The 21,932-nt window shown below is 38.9% G+C and overlaps 1 protein-coding gene across 1 annotated transcript in view; it reads right to left on the bottom strand.

Annotated features, from left to right (window-relative positions):
* Nucleotides 1-3,773: 3,773 nt before the first annotated feature.
* The window catches only part of PAK2 (p21 (RAC1) activated kinase 2), an 87,032-nt gene continuing 68,873 nt past the window's right edge, over nucleotides 3,774-21,932 (bottom strand). The window contains exons 12-15 of the mRNA XM_008064235.2: nucleotides 20,144-20,243; nucleotides 16,158-16,354; nucleotides 8,356-8,493; nucleotides 3,774-7,628 (exon numbers count right to left, since the gene is read on the bottom strand). Coding sequence (XP_008062426.1) covers nucleotides 7,542-7,628; nucleotides 8,356-8,493; nucleotides 16,158-16,354; nucleotides 20,144-20,243 — 522 coding nt within the window. The 3' untranslated portion in view covers nucleotides 3,774-7,541. The remainder of the gene's footprint in view (nucleotides 7,629-8,355; nucleotides 8,494-16,157; nucleotides 16,355-20,143; nucleotides 20,244-21,932) is intronic.

Below are 21,932 nucleotides of genomic sequence, written 5' to 3'. Positions count from 1 at the left end.
CATTTTTCACAGAATTAGAAAAACCAATACTAAAATTCATATGCAACCAAAAAAGAGCCCAAATAGCCAAAGGAATCCTAAGCAAAAAGAACAAAGCTGGAGACATCACATCACCTGACTTCAAATTACACTACAAGGCTATAGTAATAGTATAGTACTGGTGCAATAGTAGACACACAGACCAATGGAACAGAAAACAGAACTCAGAAGTAAAGCCAACTACCTATAACTAGCTGATCTCTAACAAAGCAGACAAAAATATACACAGGAAAAGGACATCCTATTCAATAAATGGTGCTGGGAAAACTAGGTAGTCACATGCAGAAGAATGAAATTTGATCCTTATCTCTTATCATATACAAAAATTAGCTCAAAATGGATTAAAGACTTAAACGTTAAGACATGAAACCATAAAAATTCTATTAGAAAATCTAGAAAAAATTCTTCTGGATATTGGCCTAGGCAAAGAAGTTATGTCTAAGATCCCAGAAGCAAATGCAGCAAAGTTAATTTACCTAAAAAGCTTCTGTACAGCAAAAGAAATGATCAACAGAGTAAACCTACAGAATGGGAGAAAATATTTGCAAACTATACAACTGACAAAGGACTAATATACAGAATCCACAAGGAACTCAAATCAGCAAACAAAACAAAACAAAAACAAAAAAACACAAAAAGTGGGCAAATGATATTTCTCAAAGATGTACAAATGGCTAACAAATACATGAAAAAAATGCCTAACATCACTAATCACCAGGGAAATGCAAATTAAAACCACAGTGAGATACCCCCTTATCTTAATTAGAATGGCATTATCAAAAAGTAAAGAAACAGTCGGGTTCGGTGACTCAGCCTATAATCCCGTGTCTTGGGAGGCTGAGGTGAGAGGATTGCCTGAGCCCACGGGTTCGAGACCCACCTGGGCAACTTGGCGAGACCTCATCTCTACAGTAAATCAAAAAATTAGCCGGGCGTGGTAGTGCATGCCTGTAGTTCCAGCTACTTGGAAGGCTGAGGCGGAAGGATCGCCGGAGCCCAGCAGGTCGAGGCTGCGGTGGCCGGGAGCAGCCACTGCACTCCAGTCTGGGTGACAGAGTGAGACTCCAACTCAAAAAAAAAAAAAAAGTAAAAAACAATAGGTCCTGGCATGGATGCAGTGAATAGGGAACACTTATACACAAATGGTAGAAATGTGCATCAGTACAACCTCTATGGAAAACAGTAGAGCAATTTCTCAAAGAACTAAAAATAGATCTACTATTTGATATAGCAATCTCACTACTGGGTATCTACTCAAAGGAAAATAAATCATTATACAAAGACACTGTACTTGCATGTTTGCTGCAGCACAATTCACAATTGCAAAAATATGGAATCAACCTAAGTGCCCATCAACTGATGAGTGGATAAAGAAAATAAAGTATGTAAGTGGGTGTCTGTAGACACACACACACACACACACACACACACACAAATGGAATGATTCAGCCATAAAAAAGAATGAAATAATGTCTTCAGAAGCAACTTGGATGGAATTGTAGGCCACTACCCTAAGTGTTAAGCAACTCAGGAATGAAAAATTGCATCTTCTCACTTATAAGTGGGAGCTAAATTATAGGTCCACAAAGGCACACAAAATGGTATAATGAACACTGGAGACTAGGGTGATGGATGATAAATAAAAAATTAACCTATCAGGTACAATGTGCATTATTTGGGTGACAGTTACACTAAAAGCCCAGGTCAATGCTCTACAAGTCACCCATGTAACTAAAAACCGCCAGACCTACTGAAACGGTTTTAAACAATTAAAAATTGTGAGAGAGTTTGTCACTAGCTGGATATGCCCTAAAATAATGGCCAAAGAGAGTTCTCTGCACAGAAAGAATAAAAAGGCATCTTGGCACATCAAGAAGAAATAATGTAATTGCCAAAACAAAAGAAAACCACCCTAAGAAATACCTTTACATTAACATAATTTAAAATGTGAAAACATTTCTAATGGGAAAACACATGCTAAAACAGCTCAAAGAGTTAAAAGTAGATGGATGCCTCAGTGCAGCAGTAGAGAGGTTTAAAGCTGGAGACTGGCACTGTTTACTACAACTCCAAGATTCTTTGAATTTTTAATGTTAAAAACCTAATAGCCAGGCGAGGTGGCTCACATCTGTAATCCCAGCACTTTGGGAGGCTGAAGTAGGATGATCACTTGAACCTAGCTGTTCGAGGTTGCAGTGAGCTATGATGGCACCATTGTATTCTAGCCTGGGAAACAGAGCAAGACCCTATCTCTATAAAAACAACATAAAAATCCTGAAATTACTAAGCCTGAGATGTCCCCCTTCATTGTTCTACTTTCTCCTCTTCAAAATATAAAATGTATTAGTAATTTAGCATAAGAATAATCCCCTAATTTTAAAAAAGCAGTGAACATAAAAGGAGTAGTAAACATGCACTAAGCCCTAGAAATGGAGCTTCTCAAATTAATCATCCACACTTTTACGTTTTTTTCTTAGGCAAATGCTTTGCATAAAGCATTTACATAATTAAAGAAATAGAAATGTTAGACTAGGACTAAACAGTCATACAGTGTTAACAAGCACTTTTTTTGTGTGTGTGCCAGGGTCTCACTCTGTCACCCAGGCTGGAGAGCAGTAGCACGATCACTCCTGGGCTCAGGCAACCCTTTTGTCTCAGTCTCCTGAGTAGATAGGACTATAGGCGTGCACCACCACACCCAGCTAATTTTTTTGGAGAGACGAGGTCTTGTTATGGTGTCCAGACTAGTCTTGAACTCCTAGGTTCAAGCAATCCTTCTGCCTTGGCCCTTCAAAGGGCCAAGATTACAGGCATGAGCCATCACACCTGGCCATGGTTTGATTATTATTTATTTATTTAGAGTTGGACTCTCACTCTGTTGCCCAGGCTGGAGTGCAGTGGCATGCTCACGGTCATCACAATCTTGGCTTGCTGGGCTCAGGTGATCCTTCCACCTCAGCCTTCCATGTAGCTGGAACTACAGGCACGCACCACCATGCCCAGCTAGTTTTTAAAAATTTATTGTAGAGATGAGGTCTCTACCCATGGGCTCATACAATCCTCTAACCTCAACCGCCCAAAGTCCCAAAGTACTAGGATTATAGGCGTGAGCTACTGTACCTGGCCAACCCAGCCACATTTTAAAAGGTAATTGCCTACATCTCTTACTCATGCTAAAAAAAATGCATATTTTATGCTTTTTGATAGTAAACTATTATTATTCCAGTTGCTACCCACATTAGTGTATCCAACATTACAGATTAAATTCATATAATAAAATGATGGCTTTGAGTATTGCACTCTTAAAGGTTTTTTGGTGCATTTAACACAAAAATTCAAATTAGAATTTTATTACTCCAGCTAGACATGAGTTAGAATCTCAAGTCAAGTTATTAGAGGTGTTTAAACACATCAGAATTGTTTCACTGGGTCTAATTTAGGAACATTTGTAAGAAATGTTTTCTGAAACTGACTTGGAAGAGGAAAAGTTCATGCTTACCATTCAACAGACGTCTAGAAACCTTCCTACTTTAGAGTTTTACAATACATTCAAAATGGTGCTATGACACCATCAAAAGGTTTAAAACATTTAAAAAATGTTTTTTTAATGATAAGAAAAATTTATCCTTCAAAATACTAGAATGCTGTTCGAAAATCTATTAGAAATTTGAACACTTATTCTTTTGTGCTCTTCTGATCAAAAGAAATGAATGCAAGTTTAGGAAAGGGAAAAATGAACATTCAAAAAAAAGTTTATTTCTAGCCCTGAAAGAACAAAATTACTGAACAAAGTCATCAAATACAGCAGTTAATGTCAATTTAACAATTAAATAATTGAATGGGATTAAATTAAAAAGAAAAAGCATTATAAAATTTGAAGACAATAGAAAAGACAAGCTACTTTCACTTAATTCCATTTCTATCAAAACAAGAAAAAAGGCCAGCACATTTCAATCATTCCAAATGTAATTCGTTGTTTTTAAAGAATAAAGATTTGCTTCACAGAATTATCATACATTTCTTTCCGCCTCTTGTCTAGGCAGCAATCTAGAATGGTGAACTTTTGAAAAAGACTTCTGTTCTTTCAAGGCCAGGCCAGTGCTCGACTCTTCTTTGTAACTCCAACATCACCTACCACAGCATCTTTGCCACAGCGTTCAATAAATGTGTTGAGTGAGGAAAACAAAAGAATGAATGTGCGTGCGTGTGTGTGTGTGTGTATACACATACATATATTCTTTCCTAATACACACACTATGAAAAAATGAATTTTAACTGTTTAAACATCTACAGGAGCAGTGGAGATGAGGAAGACAATCTGCTTTTTATATTACTATTAAAAAGACCCCAAATGAGTATTAACCTAGATTTTAGCTAATTTATAATGGTATTTTGACATTTCACTAGACATGAATTTCAGCATATTTTAAAAAAATTTTAGATTCAAAAATTGATGTAAATTATTCCTCTACTTACAGCTACTACTTGATCAGACCTAAAATTATTCTGGCTAGAATACAATATATACAAAAAACATGTATTTAAGTGAGCCCTACAAAGAAATACTCATAGGTAGTTTTAAATTGCTTGTTAAAGGCACAGGCTCGTTTAGAATTCGTGGTTAATCAGTAAATTCTAAGCAGCTTAATATTTATATGTTAAAGGAAAAATGATTCATACTACATGCCAGGCACGCAACACATGAAGACAGAGTTGTGTTGGCTTTGTGTCTTACGCTACACAATCACTCTGTTTACTATTTTAGGCAGGATAAAATGTTCAATGTTTTTATGGTTTCCCAGTTCTAACTGTTCCTAAAAGCAAAAGAAAAAAAAAAAAAAGAAGATAACTTTAAGACCACCAGCAAGTCTAAAGAGAATAAATAATTACTACAGTAATTGTCCTAATAACACAAGAGGACTACTAAGGTAACTTGTAGATTTAAATGGGAATTTTCATTTTAAAATGATGACAAAAAGGGTGAATACAAAAGGCAATTATTTAAAAAACATGAACTTTGATTCAGAGATAATTGTTCTTTCAACAAGATCTGAATATTTTAATTTAAAATTAACTAATAAATCACAAGTCTGTATTGCTTTTAAGATTTCATTTAAAAATGACACATTTCAAAATTAACCAAAGTATATTTCTATTAGAGGTTAGTTTATCCAGGTAAGTAAAGAATAAACCACAGTGTAGCTCCCTTAACCTAGGAGTCAGGTTTTAACAACAAAGTCCGTTGCCAGCAATGGACGTACAGGTAACCATCAAAGAAGTTGTAAATATAAATCCCAAACTGCTTCTATCAACTGAAAAGCCCTTTGTTGAGTCACAAGCATAAAATGGGGCATTGGCACATATTCAGTGAATGTGGTCTTTATGACTTAGGATGGAAGTGCCTTCTTGAGTAGTCATGATAAGTCTTATCTAGTTGGTTTTCTATTTCATCGGTAGTATCTTCTTTATCATAATCCATCCAGACAACTGTTTACAAAGAATGTTCAGATCTGGAAGAGGCACTGTAGCTTTTCACCAGAAATAAACCAGTTTCTGTAATTTAGGAATGAATGTACAAGGCCAATGTAGTCCAGAGAAAAATGAAATCAAGAATTACACTGAAAACACAGACCATTAAGTGCTCTAGATATGTTTCATTATTTCACTTATTTTTCTGAAAATCTTTCTGCCTTATCAGTAAAAAAACAGCCATTTCTCTCCTTATAATTGTATCTGAACACAGATATGATGGGACTAACAGGACACAAAATCCTGCTAGTTTCCCCATGTACTCCAAAACAATAAAATTATTTTTATTCATGATTTTACTACTGCAAAATGGCAAACAGGTATGAAGTTAACTGGGAGGGGATGGTGGGAACAAAATGCCAGAACCAAACTGCAGATATTTGTTTTATGAGGTTCCAGCTATGTCAGAAGGAATAATACCTACTTTAATAGCAAAACAACAAAATAGAAGTATGAGAGGAAAAAAGAGAAGGGAAGGGGAGAAGAGCAGGTACTCAAATAATTAATGCTACAGGTCACGGACCTTTTAAAAAAATCTTTAAAATAAAAAAGTATTGCTATCAACAAGCACATTTCATTTTTCTTTCTCCAGTTTTTTACATGAATATTCTCAATTTATTTGAAGGGGAAAAAAACCCATTATAGTATCTCAGTGTTTCAAATGATCTACAAACTCATCAAGAAGTACTGTTATTGAAGTTCTCATAGACAATAAAATATTGGTGGTTTGGGACAATTTAACTTATGACAAGTCTCTACAGTTTATTGGTCATAAGCTACTTTTCTGTAATACTGACATCTCCCTTTCATGAACATAATCTCATCTAATTATTTCAAGCTCACCAAGGTTCAAGACTCTGTCTCTGCTAGCCCCAAATATTTTTATCCTTTAAATGGAAAAAAAAAAAAAAAAGGTTAACTTTTAAATTCTGGAAATTCAATGGTTATTATATTATTTGCCATGGGTTGTGGGGGGGTTGTGGGGTGAGAGAGAGGGTTCATTAAAAATAAAAACAAAAAACCAAACCTAAACCTAAAATTGCAACATATACAGAAATTTATTTTCAAAATGAAGAAGGAAAAAGGAGGGAAGGGGAAGGTAGTGGCACTAACCAAAGTCAAAAAGCCCAAGTTTGAACAAGAACAAATCACTTTGGTTTCTGGAGCCAAATATGAAGAGGAAACAGGCAGAAAGGAAGACCCAATTGTAAGAATGTAGTCAATGGGATGCTTTTTCTAGCTCAATGATTTAGTTATAAATATAGATTATTAGTCTTCTCGCTATACATGTAACAAACCCCAACCTCACTACATGAAATTTCTAAAGTTGACTTTTTTCACATTTGTTAAAAAAGGTAAAAATCACATACTTTTCTTCCCTTCCTTCAGATCAAGTTCTGAACTGAAATATTACATGTAACAATAGCTGGTCCTAGCTTCTATACAAAGTTAAACTGCATTGAGCTCCTTTGCCAATATAAGGAGCTACATGATTTCTAATCACACTTGCCTTGAATTTAGGCATGAGAAAAATTTCTCAAAGCAACTCAAAAGGAGCATGTCAAGGAAAAGTAAAGCTGTGAAGGAGAGAAAAAGAAGACTAGCAGATGAAACAATACTCTGAAAAACTCAAATCTGCCATTCAAGTATTAAAAATATCCCACAGGGGACAATGAATGGGATCTACTACAACAAAGTCAGCAAAATGAAATGTAAATCTCAAGCATGAGAAGTGGCCACGATAGACTGTCTGCTGAAAGACAATTCCTTTTGGACCCTAAAGAAGGGGTTCATTTCAAAGTCATAATTTTCTTTTTGCAATTTTCTCTTGGTTGCCTTCAGAGAATAGTTTGCTTTTTTCCTCCACGCTATGTAGGTCACTTCTTTAAACCCCGAAAAGAGCAAGAATTTTCATATATTAAAAGACTTCTTTTAGAAAATGGAAAAAAGAATATGAAGCCATGGCGAAGGTGTTAACGATTACTCTTCATTGCTTCTTTAGCTGCCATGATCAGTGGTGTCAAGCTAGATAATGGTTTGGCCAGTTTCAGGAAGGGATGCTGCCAGAAAGGGGAAAAAAAATGTATAAATATCATTCATCACTTCAGAAACAAAATAATTTATTTCAGTTACGGCCCCAAAACTACTTGTGGATCATCATTTACTTAATAAACTAAACACAGCCAGGCACAGTAGCTCACGTCCGTAGTCCCAGCATTTTGGGAGGCAGAAGCGAGAGGATTGCCTGGGCCTAGGGATTTTAGACCATCCTGGGCAACTTGGCGAGACTTCATCTCTACAAGAAATCAAAAAATTAGGCGTGGTGGCACATGCCTGTAGCTCCAGCCACTTGGAAGGCTGAGGTGGCCTGAACCCAGCAAGTCGTGGCTGTGCTGGCTGTGAGCGTGCCACTGCACTCCAGCCTGAATGACAGGGTGAGACTCAAAATAAATAAGCTAAACACATATTTCAATACTGATATAAAAATCAACATAACCAAAAACCAGTTATTTTAGTTGTGGTAGTATCATAAAATCTAAAGTTAAATAACCCACATATACAATCATGCCAGCAACAGCCAGGTCTAAGAACTGGTAACACACAAAAACTTAACAATATGGTATTATCAGAATTTTACTCAGCAGATAAAACCCTAAAATGCAACAGCTGCCTTACTGCTGGTGATCAATGAATAGTAAAATCTAATTATGAACCCTATGAGAACTTTCTGGTGGCTACCGAAAAAGGTCAACCTTTTTCCAAAAATGAAATCATTTTCAAATTTACCTGTAACAATTCTTTGGCCGAACCCCTTTTTTCCACATCCATTTCCAAACATCGATTTAAGAAATCCCGAAATATTGGGGACAGTTTCTCTGGATTCTGAAGTTCTGGGGTTCCATTAGTTGCTATCAGATACAAGGCCTAAAAAGAGAAGAACATTTTTGGGCACACTTAAGCTAGTTCAACAAAGTGACAAAGTGCTTTATAAAGTTTATGGATTACCACAAATACTAAAGTGGTGTGATTATCAGCTATACCATTTAGATTTGATATTTTTCTTTATTTATTTAATCTCAATTTTTTGGTTGGAGTCTCACTCCGTCGCCCAGGCTGGAGTACAGTGGCATGCCCACGGTCACCCCAGCATCGACCTGCTGGGCTCCAGTGATCCTTCTGCCTCAGCCTTCCAAGTAGCCAGAACTATAGGCATGTGCTACTGTGCCTAGCTAATTTTTGATTATTGTAGAGATGAGGTCTCGTCAAGTTGCCTGGGTTGGTCTTGAATCTGTGGGCTCAGGTAATCCACTTGCCTTGGCCTCCCAAAGTGCTGGGATTATAGGCTGAGCCACCGAACCAGGCCTTTCTTTAAATGCTATATTTCCCTAAGTTCTTTTTCTAAAATTGGCTTCACCATTTTTGTTGTAAATTATAAATGCAATATATATTGCTTTAAAAAACTATAATATTCAAAAGTATAAAGAAAAATAACAACTCCACCACCAGCCATCCTGTTTACTGTTCTCAAGCTTTTTTTCAAGTCATAGATATAATTCAAAACAATAGGACTTGTTTAAACTTTAAAAAAAAAAAAAAAACAGCCGGGAGCAGAGGCTCACATCTGTAATCCCAGTACTTTGGAAGGCCAAGGCAGGAGGATTACTTGAGGCCAAGAGTTCAAGACCAGCCTGGATGACATATTGAGACTCCATCTCTGCAAAAAGTAAAATTAGGTAGGTATGGTAGCACACGCCTAATAAGCCATGACTGTGCCATTGCACTCCAAACTCTAAAAAAAAAAAATCAGCTATATTTCAGCTCATCATTACTAGTAACTAATTATATATATACAATTATTTTATGTATTTTTATTTTTTTGAGTTGGAGTCTCACTGTGTTGTCCAGGCTGGAGTGCAGTGGCATGCTCACAGTCACTGGACCCTTGACCTGCTTGGCTCAGGGTCCTTCCGCTTCAGTCTTTCAAGTAGCTGAGACTACAGGAGTGTGTCATCACACCCAGGTAATTTTTTTGATTTATTGTAGAGATGAAGTCTCACCATGTTGCCCAGGCTGGTCTTGAACCTGTGGGCTAAGGCAATCCTCTCACCTCCGCCTCTCAAAGTGCTGGGATTACAGGAGGGAGACACTGTGCCTGGCCTGATATATAAAAGTATTTTAATGGCTAAAGTAAATACTGCCTTACTACATGAATGGTTTTTATAACTTAATCAACCCTCTCTAGAAAATTCTTATATACTGGCTACTGTTTTTAAATCTCTAGAAGTGGAATAATAATTTTTAATTAACCATTTTTTTTTTTTTTAGAAATTTCAGGTTTAAAAAAATTGGGAAGATAGTATAGAGTTCTCATATATATGACCCCCACAGAGTTTTCCTTACTAATATCTTGCATTATAGTATGGTATACTTGTTACAAATGAACCAAAGTTGATATACTTCTATTAAACTAAAGTTCATAGTTTACATTAAGGTGCACGCCTTGTATTGTATTATGGCATTTTTGGTTTTTTTTAGCATGAGGTCTTGCTATGTTACCCAGACTAGACTTGAACTCCTGAGCTCAAGCATTCCTTCTGCCTCAGCCTCCAGAGTAGCCAGGACTACACATGGTGCTACTACACTTAGCCATTCTATGGATTCTGACAAACACTGTTATGATCCACCATTGTAGTACTATAGAAAATAATTTCACTGCCTAAAAAATTCTTTCATTTATTCATCTTCTCTATACCTCACCCAACCAAAACCTGCAATCATTGACCTTTTTTACGTCATAGTGGGAATCATACAGTATGTAGCCTTTTTTTCTTTTCTTCTTTTTTTTTTTTTAAAGTCAGAGTCTCACTCTGTCGTCCTGGCTGGAGTACAACAGCACACTCAGGGCCACTGCAGTCTCGACCTGCTGGACTCAGGTGATCCTTCCACTTCAGCCTTCCTAGTAGCTAAAACTACAGATGCACAACACTACATTCAGCTAATTTTTTGTTGCTGTTATTATTTATTGTAGAGACAAGGTCTTGCCAAGTTGCCCAAGCTGGTCTCAGGCAATCCTCTTGCCTCAGCCTCTCCAAGTGCTGGGATTACAGACATGAGCCACTGTGCCCAGCAGTATGTAGCCTTTTTAGCCTGGATTCTCACTTAAGAAATACACACTTAAAAGTTTTTCCAAGTCTTTTTCTGCTTTGATAGTTTATTCTTTTTATCAATAAATAATACCCCATTATATGGATGTACCATAGTCTATTCACTTTTTGAAGGATATTTTGGATACTTCCAGTTTGGGGCAATTATAAATAAAATATGCTATACACATCTATGTATTGGTTTTTGTGTGGACACAAGTTTTCAACTCACTTGGTAAATACCTAGAAGCACAACGGAGAGGTCACAGGGTAAGATTATTTCAGTTTCGCAGGGAAGTGCCAAACTGTCTTCCACAGTTGCACATGCCCCACATCCTCACCTGGCCTTTGGTGTCATCAGTTGTTTGAATCTCAGTCATCCTAACAGTGTGTGGTTGACCTAGCAATTCCCTAATTACATGACACTGTGCTCTTTCCTCTTTTCTTAGGCTTATTTGCCACTTGTGCCTCTTTAGTGAAGAGTCTGCTCAGATCTTTTGCCCATTTTAAAATTGGCTCATTTGTGTTCTTACTGAGTTTTAAGAGTTCTTTGTACATTTTAGATACAAGTACTTTATCAGTTAGGTGTTTTGCAGACACCTAGATTTCCCCCAGAATTATTTAAGGTTTCTGCTGTACTGCCAAAATGCCATTAAAAAAAGGATACCGACATATACTTCCTGTCCTTTTATTTTGGATAGTTTGCATTGCTCCATCATATAATCTACCATTAATTCAATCTCAAACACTGTAGTTTCCATGTGTAAATTTAATTTGGGTCTTTGGCTGGGCACAGTGGCTCATGCCTGTAATCCCAGCACTTGGGGAGGCAGATGCAAGAGGATTTCCTGAGCCCAGGGATCTGAGACCAGCCTGGGCAACATGGCGAGATCTCGTCTCTATAGTAAATAAAAAAATTAGTCGGGTGTGGTCGCATGTCTTTGTAGTCCCAGCTACTCAGGAGGCTAGGCAAAAGGATCTCCTGAGTTCAGCAGGTTGAGGTTACGGTGGCCACGAGCGTGCCACTGCACACCAGCCTGGAGACAGAGTGAGACTTTGACTCAAAAATAAATAAATAAATAAATAAACATACGTCTTTCAAATGTCTGTTTAACTGCTTTAAAACCAGAAATGCAGTTGTGAAAATTGTTTAATGACCTTGTATGCTATTTCTTTTATGTGTGTCAGTTTCAACTGATTGGTTTTCCTCATTGAGTCACATTTTCTGCTCCTTTGCCAGCCTGGTAAACTTATAAAAGAAGGAAAGCTTTATTTCTTGGTTCTTTCCTCCTTGGACAGAGTCTTGATTTCTTCTTTCTTGGTCCAAAGGCACTCTTCACAGAATCCTGGTGCTTTCCTGGGTTTAGATCTGTGGGCCTCAGCCTGGTCAACCAGAAGCTTCTTGCAGACCTTGTTTTCAGTTTGTAAACGTGTTCATTAAGAATCTGCTTTTTTTTTTTTTTTTTTGAGTTGGAGTCTCACTCCATCGCCCAGACTGGAGTGCAGTGGCCGCTCCCAGCTACCACAGCCTCGACCTGCTAGGCTCCGGCGATCCTTCCACCTCAGCCTTCCAAGTAGCCGGAACTACAGGCACGCGCTACCACGCCCGGCTGATTTTTTGATTTATTGTAGAGATGAGGTCTCGCCAAGTTGCCCAGGCGGGTCTCGAACCCACCGGCTTAGGCAATCCACTAACTTCAGCCTCCCAAAGTGCTGGGATTACAGGCTAAGCCACCGAGTCCGGATTTTTTTTTTAACAGGGTCTTACTCTGTTGCCCTGGCTGGAGTGCAGTGGCAGGATCACAGCTCACAGTAGTCTCAACTTCCTGGGCTCAGGTGATCCTTCCGCCTCAGCCTCCCAAGTAGCTGAGACTACAGGTACATACCACCATATCCATCTGATTTTTTATAGAGATGAGGTCTTGCTATGCTGTCCAGGCTGGTCTTGAACTACTAGGCTCAAGTGATTCCTCGTCTTGGCTTCCCAAAGTGCTGGGATTACAGGCGTGAGCACCTGTGACCAGCCAGAATCTTCTTGTTTCTGAACATGTTCCCTTTCACCTTCAGGTACAGGCTCTGATATATATGTGGCAGTCAATCTTCTTAGATTCACAGTATCTTCTGAGCAGCTGGTGCAGAACTCTTATCCTCCTCATCCAGATTATCTTTTCTGGTATTTGAGCATGGGTAGTACACTTTCAATTACCCATGCCCATGCCCATATGCCTGTCCTTCCTGTTGGCCAAAGTGTTTTTTTCTGGAGTGAGCCTGGGAATGGATGGTCACAGGCCTGTGGAAGATCAGCCTGTTTTTGATCAGCTTCTGAATCTGCTGACAGAAATTGGCATTGGTGATTTTATTGGTCTCAACGGGGTACGGACCAGGTCATTTTGCCACAGCAAAGGACACCGAAAGCAAGCCTCTTCTGAAACCTAAACACACTCATGGCTGTGGTCGAGGCCTATGAATATTATTGAGCTTTGTTCAGGAATGCAATTAAGTTACTTAGGAATAGATCCCTTTGTTCTTATTTTTTCTCTTATGTAGACTCTTCTTTCAAAATATATCCTGTGTGCTCAGGCAATCTTCTTGCCTTGGCCTCCTAAAATGCTGGAATTACAGGCGTAAGTCACCATGCCCAACCTAGCATAACACTTTCAAGGTTCAATGTTGAAACATCTATCACTTTTTATCCCCTCCACTAATACTAGCCTGGTCTAAGCTACCAGCACTTCTTTCTTGAATGACAACAATAGTCTCCTAACTGGTCTTCCAGCTCTGCCTTTGCCTTCCTTGACTATCTCTTCCCAAGAAAGTAGTCAGAGTAATCCCATTAAAATGTAAACTAGGCACAGTGGTTCTTGCCTGTAACCCCAGCATAGGGAGGCAGAGGTGAGAGGATTGCCTTCACCCAAGGGTTCAAGACCAGCCTGGGAAACTTGGTGAGACCTCGTCTCTACAATAAATCAAGAAAAATTAGCCAGGTGTGGTGACATGTGCCTGTAGTTCCTGCTATTTTGAAGGCTGAGGTGGAAGGATCGCCAGAGCACAGCAGGTCAAGGCTACGGTGGCCATAAGTGTGCCATTGTACTCCAGCCTGGACGACAGAGTCAAACTCTGACTCAAAAAAAAAAAAAAAAGAAAAGAAAAAAAAGAAAGAAAAACCAACCAATTTATTCCTCTGCTCAAAACTCTCTAATGTTTTCCTCATTTTACCTCAAGTAAAAGCCAGAATCCTTCCTACAGCCTTAGAAGGCATTCACAGTCTGTCCTTGTTTCTTCACGGATGTACCTTATCTCTTGCTATTTGCTCAATACACCCTATCTATGCTGAAATCCTCAATGATCTTTTTTGTGTGTGTCCTTTATTTTATTGACTAAATCTGGCAACCCTGTATCCAAAGATATCACTTTTGAAAAAACATCCAAATGTACCAAATGCCATGTGTGGCGAGTAGGTAGGCCAGAGTCATAAGGGTAAAAGGACTCACCAAGATAGTTATAAATTAAGAAACATAGATTTATTAAAGGGAAGATATGCTGGAAGGGCGCAACAGGTAGGACAGCGGCAGGAGTATCTGCTATCTGCCCTCAATGATCTCTTAATATACCAGGAGCACTCCTGCCTCAGGACTTTTGTGTGGCTAGGAATGCTCTTCCCCCAGGGAAGGATCTCACTCTTACCTCCTCTGCCTAAATGTCACCACAGTGAAGCCCTCCTCAAGCACCCTTTTAAAGTAAACACTCTGACCCCCTCCCTGCTAGTCCCAGCATTTAGAGCACGTTATTTACCACATTAAAAACTATTCTACTTTATTTGGTTTGTCTCTCCCCTCCCAGTAGAATCTAAGTTCTGTGATGGCAGGGATTTTTGTTGGTTCCTTTAGACAGCACCTTGACGTGCTTGGCAGGTACCCAAATCAACAGCAGCTAAGGGAATGAATAAAATTAGAAGTTTAAAAAATTGTTCTGGGTTCAGCCCATAATCCCAGCACTTTGGGAAGCCAAGGCAAGTTAATTGCCTGAGCACATGGGTTTGAGATCAACCCAAGCAAATTGGTGAGATCTTATCTCTACAATGAATTTTTTTAAAAAATTAGCTGGGCGTGGTAGTGTGCGCCTGTAGTTCCAGCTACTTGGAGGGCAGGGGCAGAAGGAATGCCTGAGCCCAGCAGGTCGATGCTGGGGTGGCCGTGAGCGTGCCACTGCACTTCAGCCTGGGTGACAGAGAGAGACTCCAACACCAAAAAAAAAAAAAAATTGTTCTGAAAAGCAGTCTAAATTAATCAACCTCTGTAAAAGTATTTTAACTGCTCACTTAAACTGGAATCTTTGGCAACGGGATGAAAAATGTTCAGGAAAAGAGTACCAAAATCCAATGCCACCTTTTGTTTGGCTTCTTTCACTTAGCAGAACAGTTTCTTTTTTTTTTCAGTCACAGTCTCACTCTGTCACCCGGGCTGGAGTGTAGTGGCATGCTGACAGCCACCTTGATCTGTTGGGCTCAGGTGATCCTTCTGCCACAGCATTCCACATAGCTGGAACCACAGGCACATGCCACCATGCCTGGCTAATTTTTTGATTTATTGTAGAGACGAGGTCTTGCCAAGTTGCCCAGGCTAGTCTTGAACCTGTGGACTCAGGCAATCCTCCCCTCTTGGTCTCCCGTGCTGGGATTACAGGCATAAGCCACTGCGCCCAGTCTAGCATAACACTTTCATGGTTCAGTGTTGTAACATATACCAGTACTTACTTCCTTTCTATGGCCAAGCAATATTCCACTGCTTATTAGGTGACAGACATCTGGGTTGTTTCCACTTTTTAGCTCTTATGAATAATGCTGCTAGGAACAGTCATATGTAAGTTTTTGTGTGGTCATATACTTTTAATTCTCTTGGATACGTACCTAGCAGAAGAACTGGTAGGTACGTATCCAAGAAATATGGTAACTCAGTATTAACTTTTAGTGGAATTGTCAAATTATTTTCCATAGCAGCTGCACCATTTTACATTCCCACCAGCCATATGAGGAGGGTTCCAATTTGTTCATCTTCTCACTAACACCTACTGTCTTTTTGATTACAGTCATTCCAGTAGGTGTGAAATGTTACCAAGTTGTGGTTTTGAGTGTGTATTTCCTTAAGAACTAATGATGTTAAGACATATATGGTAATTTAAAAGAAAAAGAAAAAAGATTTACAGAGATAGAACATGTGATAAACTTTATATGCAAAGTAACAAAGCCATACAGCTTACTACTAAAAATCTACTAACTCTAGCATGTTAATTCCATAACTCACAGGATATATTATTTTTAGTTGCGGAGTAAGGGCAAAGACTTTTACCCCAAATTCTTGGCCAGTGCCTGGCACAAACAAGTTCCAAGTAAGTGTTTTAAAGAAAAACATCTGTCTTACAATAAGGTTAGTATTTAATTGATCTTACCCTCAAGGGATTTTCATTGAGGTATGGAGGCTCTCCTTCTACCATCTCAATAGCCATGATACCCAGAGACCATATGTCAACTTTAGGGCCATAAGCCTTCCGTGTGACCACCTCTGGTGCCATCCAGTATGGTGTGCCAACCATGGTACTACGTTTGCTCTGCTCAGGGGTGATCTGGGCACAGAAACCAAAGTCAGCTATAAAACAAAACAAAACATTGAGAGTTAATGGTTTCCATGGATGGCTTTAGCTAAAGAGTTCACTTCAGATGACAGAATTAATTAAATTTTAACTCTCTTCAGCCTCTTGATTTTTAAGATTTTATTAACAAAGTAAAACAGAATGAGTTTAAAATATTGCAATGTTACATGCTCTCACTTTTTACTTTTAAATTCCCACAAGCAGAGTAAAAATTATCAGAGGGCCTTTTACTCTGAACGATTAAGTCTAGCCTTAAAAATTTAATAAAAGTGAAAAAGGTCTGAAAGAAAATAAAAGGTGAACATCAAAACAATATGCAGCAAACCAGGCAAAGGTTCATAAAAACTACTTTCAGTAAATTAAACACAAGTTAGAATTACTAAGCATCCAACTTAGCAGAGAGCCTCAATAATCGATAAGGCCCTCACCAGCATTAATCTATTCAATCATCTCATTTTTATAGCTGAGGAGCAGAATGCCTAGTTTAGTATCCAATGTTACTTTAGCGGGGAAGTCAGGATCAGGGTTTAGACTTTCTTCCTTCCACTGTTAACCCATTCTACTCCATGTGTAACCACTGTTAAATTAACATTTAGGCCAGGTGCAGTGGCTCACGCCTGTAATCTCAGCACTGTGGAAGGCAGAGGCAAGAGGACTGCCTGAGCACATGGGTTGGAGACCAGTCTGGGCAAACTGGCAAGACCTTGTTTCTACAATAAATCAAAAAATTAGCCGGATGTGGTGGCACACACCCATGGTTCCAGTTACTTGGAAGACTAAGGCAGAAGGATCGCCTAAGCCCAGCAGGTCGAAATTTTGGTGGCTGTGAGCGTGCCACTGTACTCCAGCCTGGGTGACAGAGTGAGGCTCTGACTCAAAAAAATAAAAATAACATTTAGCCCTTCTGTTATGCATTTGCATATGCATGAATAGTATCTAGGAAATGCTTGATTTACTTTATCCAATTAGGATATTCTTAAAATTTAATTTATTTTGGGGGGGGTCTTTCCATAGTAACACATTTATCTGCCTCATTTTTTTTTTTTCTGAGTTGGAGTCACCCAGGCTAGGGTGCAGTGGCACACTCACGGCCATCCCAGAGGCAACCTCTGCTGGGCTCCGGCGATCCTTCCACCTCAGCCTTTCAAGTAGACAAGTAGATGGAACAACAGGCACATACTACCATGCCCGGCTAATTTTTTGAATTATTGTAGAGATGAGGTCTCGTCAAGTTGCCCAGGCTGTTCTTGAACCTGTGGGCTCAGACAATCCCCTCACCTTGGCCTCCTAAAGTGCTGGGATTACAGGCTTGAGCCACCATGCCCGGCCTGTCTCATTTTTAAAAGCACAGAATATTATAGGATATAAAAATACCATAATTTACTTAATTATTCCCTTATTGCTCAACATTTAAGATAGTTTTTCCTTACAATGCTCCCGAGAACACCCTTGTACTTACTGTGGTATATAAATTCGTAATTCTACAGGAGAGAATCCTAAAAGAGTAATTGTTATTAGTTTTCATAGCTAAAATTCATGCTTGTAACAAGCCAGGTACTGGTCAAGTGCCTTGTAAGAACTGAAATATCGAATCCTCATGATAACCCTATGAGATAGGTACATTTATTACTATAATTATTCCTATTTTATAAATGGGGAAACTGAGACATATACATATAAATAACTTAGAAGATAACTTATCCAAGGTCATTCATCTAGTAAGTGTCAAAGTCAGAAAAAAAAGTTATCCAGAAAAGTCTAATTCTGTTTACATATGTAGTCACCAAAAAGAAGGAATAAGAACTTGCCTACTAAGACTACATAAACATGAGCTATCTTGTCTGGGTATGGTGGCTCATACCTATAATCCCAGCACTTTGGGAGGCCAAGAAGGGAGGACTGCTTGAGTCTAGGACTTCAAGATCAGGCTGGGCAAAAAATATCTCCACAAAAAATAAAATATTAGCCAGGCGTGCTGGTACGCATCAATAGCCCCAGCTATAGTCCTCAGCTTGCTGAGGCAAAAGGATCACCTGAGTCCAGGAAGTCAAAGACGCAGTGAGCCATGGGTGTGCCACTGTACTCTAGCCTGGTAGACAGAGTGAGACCTCGACTCAAGCAATAAAAAAAATAAAAAATAAAAAAGAGCCCAATCCTACAGCAGAACAGAAGATGACAGTTTTTGGTTTCTTGATCCAACAAATGCTTTGAAGGTTGCAGAAAAAACCTCAGTAGGGGATTTCTTTTCCTTGTCATCTCTAAGGTCAGAGTCATAGACCCCTCTGCTGATTAGGCCACGCTCTATAAAACTCAAAGGCTGAACAGGATGATGAGAAAAACTACTACAACAGATGGCAGAAACAAATTCAAGTTTACCTCTGTAAGACAGCAACAACATTGCAATACTCCTGTGACTGTCGCTAAGAACTTTATATTTTTTTATCCTCCGAAGAATTCTCTGAGATAAGTACTATTAGTTTATTATTTATTTATTTTTTGAGCCTGTCGCCCAGGCTGGAGTGCAGCAGTATGATCATGGCTCACTGTAGCCTTGAGCTCCTGGACTCAAGCGATCCTTCCACTTCAGCCTCCTGTGTAGTTGTGACCACAGGTACATGCCACCATACTAGACAAATTTTTAATCAATTAATTAATATTTTATTTAGTTTTTTTGTTATAAATATGTGGGGGAGAAGTGAGGATTTACTATATAAGGAGGCTACATGCAGGTGAAGTTTGGGCTTCTAGGTGATCTTCACTTCCCCTGGTAGTGGACCAAGTACACTTTGTGTTATCTGGCCAAGTTTTTTATTTGATTTTTTTTTTTTTTTGAGTTGGAGTCTCACTCTGTCACCCAGACTGGAGTGCAGTGGCCGCTCCCGGCCACCGCAGCCTCGACCTGCTGGGCTCCGGCAATCCTTCCACCTCAGCCTTCCAAGTAGCTGGAACTACAGGTGCGCGCTACCACACCCAGCTAATTTTTGATTGATTGTAGAGATGAGGTCTTGCTGCCCAGGCGGGTCTCGAACTCGTGGGCTCAGGCAATCCACTCACCTCAGCCTCCCAAAGGCACGGAATTACAGACTGAGCCACCTAGCCCGGCTTGATTTTTTTTTTTAATAGAAAAGAGATCTTGCTATTTTGCCCAGGACAGGTCTCAAACTCCTGGGCTTGAGCAATTCAAAAGTACTGGGATTACAGGTATAGGCCATCACATCTAACTATTTTCCTCATTGAACAAATGAGAAAAGAAACAGAGATTAAGTAACTTGCCCAAAATTATTTAGCCAAATAGTAATAGCAGATCTGCTATTTAAATCCAGACTGTCCAGTTAAGAGTCCATATTCTTTAGCACTAGATTCCCATCCTTCCATATATCAAAATCGTAAAAATATTAATATCAGAAGGGTATTTTTCCTTTTGAGCGGAGACTTGCTCTGTCACCCAGGCTAAAGTGCAGTGGTAAAACCTGACTTACTGCAACACTGACCTGCTGGGCTCAGGCTATCTTCCTGCCTCAGTCCCCTGAATAGCTGGGGCTACAGGTACACACAACCACACCTAGCTAATTTTTTTTTTTTTTTTTGTAGAGGCGAGGTCTTGTTATGCTGCCCAGGTAGGTCTCAAACTCCTGGGCTCAAGCAATCCTCCTGCCTCAGTCTCCCAAAGTGCTAAGATTACAGGCATGAACCACCACACCTAACCAGAAGAGTTTTTAATTAAATAAAAGGCAGAAAACTATAATAAATAACAAGTAAGTATTATTTGTTCATTTGTTACTCACTAAGTTTAACTGATCCTTCCATCCCCAAAAGCACATTGTCACTTTTGATGTCTCTGTGGATCACTTGATTAGCATGTAAAAACTCCAATGCCTGTAAACACTGAACAGAAGAAAAACACCGATTCATGAAACAGCCCCTGAAAAGTCAAAGGGAGGTTCATATAGTAGTTATGGCCTGAGCACTGCTTCTAGTAGCCAGCAGAAAACCCCCCAGTACTTATATTTATAAAGAAAAAATATCTTCTCTTACATGCAAAGTTATGAAAACAAGATGCCTTAATTAATTACATCCTCTCCCCAGTCTGCCTTACCTAGAGACATTTTCTATGAACCTAACATTATGAACATAGAGAGACATTATTAAATAATGTCTTATCTAGTTAGCCCTTTCTCTGTCTTTGATTAGTTAAAACCCTGAGAATGTCACTCAGTTTTCAATGGTATCACCAATGATGGGCGGGTCTATATAATTTCTATGCTTTTCCAGTTTTAAATGCCTAAAGGTGCTCAGTGCTTGGCAAACACGCACAGGTTCTTCCAACAGTGATGCTATAAACTTGTGATCACTTCTACTTCATTCTGAGATCCTCAGAAGTCTAATCAATGTGAGCTACTGAGAAGTGGGTAAGATTCTGGGCAGCCGAAGTTCATTCAGCTTTTCATCAATGTGGTGTAAAAAGTCTTCTTCATTTCTTCTATAGTGGATTTTATATTAAGCAATGCCAATAACCTGGACATGAATGATGAAAGAGTAACTTTCCTCTTATGCCCCACTTCAGAAACCAGAGTCAAAAAGTAAGGTTAAACTCCTCCCTTTCTTAAATGTAAGAATGAGAAAAGATTTTAAAAATCTGCTTGCCCTAGTGTTTTAAAATATAAACTGAGAGTATAAGTTGTACATGTGAAAATAAGTTAGGTGTGCTTTTATTTTTTACTCCCATGAGAGAGGAATACTTACTACCTAACTAAAAATCTCTTTCAAAATCTTCTATTGTTCATTCAAGGAAAAAGAGATAAATGGGGTATTACCACAATACATTTGCCAGGCATTAATCAGATTCTTGAAAAGAACGAAGTCCGAAAATCATTTGTACAAAACAGAAACAAATTTGTCACAATTTAAACATTTTGGCACATGGAAGAAAATCCAAGTGAATGACAATTAAAAGAACTCCCAAGATTAATTTTTATATCAATTATGAAAAAGTACACTAGAAAATCAAATTAAGTTTAAATAGATACATTCTTATTTTTATCAGCTTTTAAGTGACCAAAGATATTTTGTTAAGGGATATCATATTCTATTAAAGAGCTCTTATTTCTACCCTTTAGGTAGAACGCAGTTAACACAATTAACTCAGAATTAAAGTTTGTAAACATTATTTTTTTTAACATCTTAATGAAAGCTGGAAAAGGAAAATATCATGTTTAGCACTTGAACATGAACAAAGTTTATAATTCACTTTTGTATCACTGAAGAATTGTTGAAAGCAAAATAACAGAAAAAACAAGCCGGGCTCGGTGGCTCAGCCTGTAATCCCAGCGCTTTGGGAGGCTAAGGTGAGTGAATTGCCTGAGCCCGCGGGTTCGAGACCCGACTGGGCAACTTGGCGAGACCTCATCTTTACAATAAATCAAAAAATTAGCCGGGCGAGGTAGAACGCGCCTGTAGTTCCAGCTACTCAGAAGGCTGAGGCAGAAGGATCGCCGGAGCCCAGCAGGTCGAGGCTGCGGTGGCCGGGAGCGGCCACTGCACTCCAGTCTGGGCGACAGAGTGAGACTCCGACTG

The sequence above is a fragment of the Carlito syrichta genome, unplaced genomic scaffold (genome assembly GCF_000164805.1).
Source record: "Carlito syrichta isolate Samal-C Ts95f unplaced genomic scaffold, Tarsius_syrichta-2.0.1 Scaffold307240, whole genome shotgun sequence".
NCBI classification, from domain to species: Eukaryota; Metazoa; Chordata; class Mammalia; order Primates; family Tarsiidae; genus Carlito; species Carlito syrichta.
The sequence above is the reverse complement of the archived record's forward strand: the minus strand, read 5'-3'. Positions and strand labels throughout refer to the sequence as shown.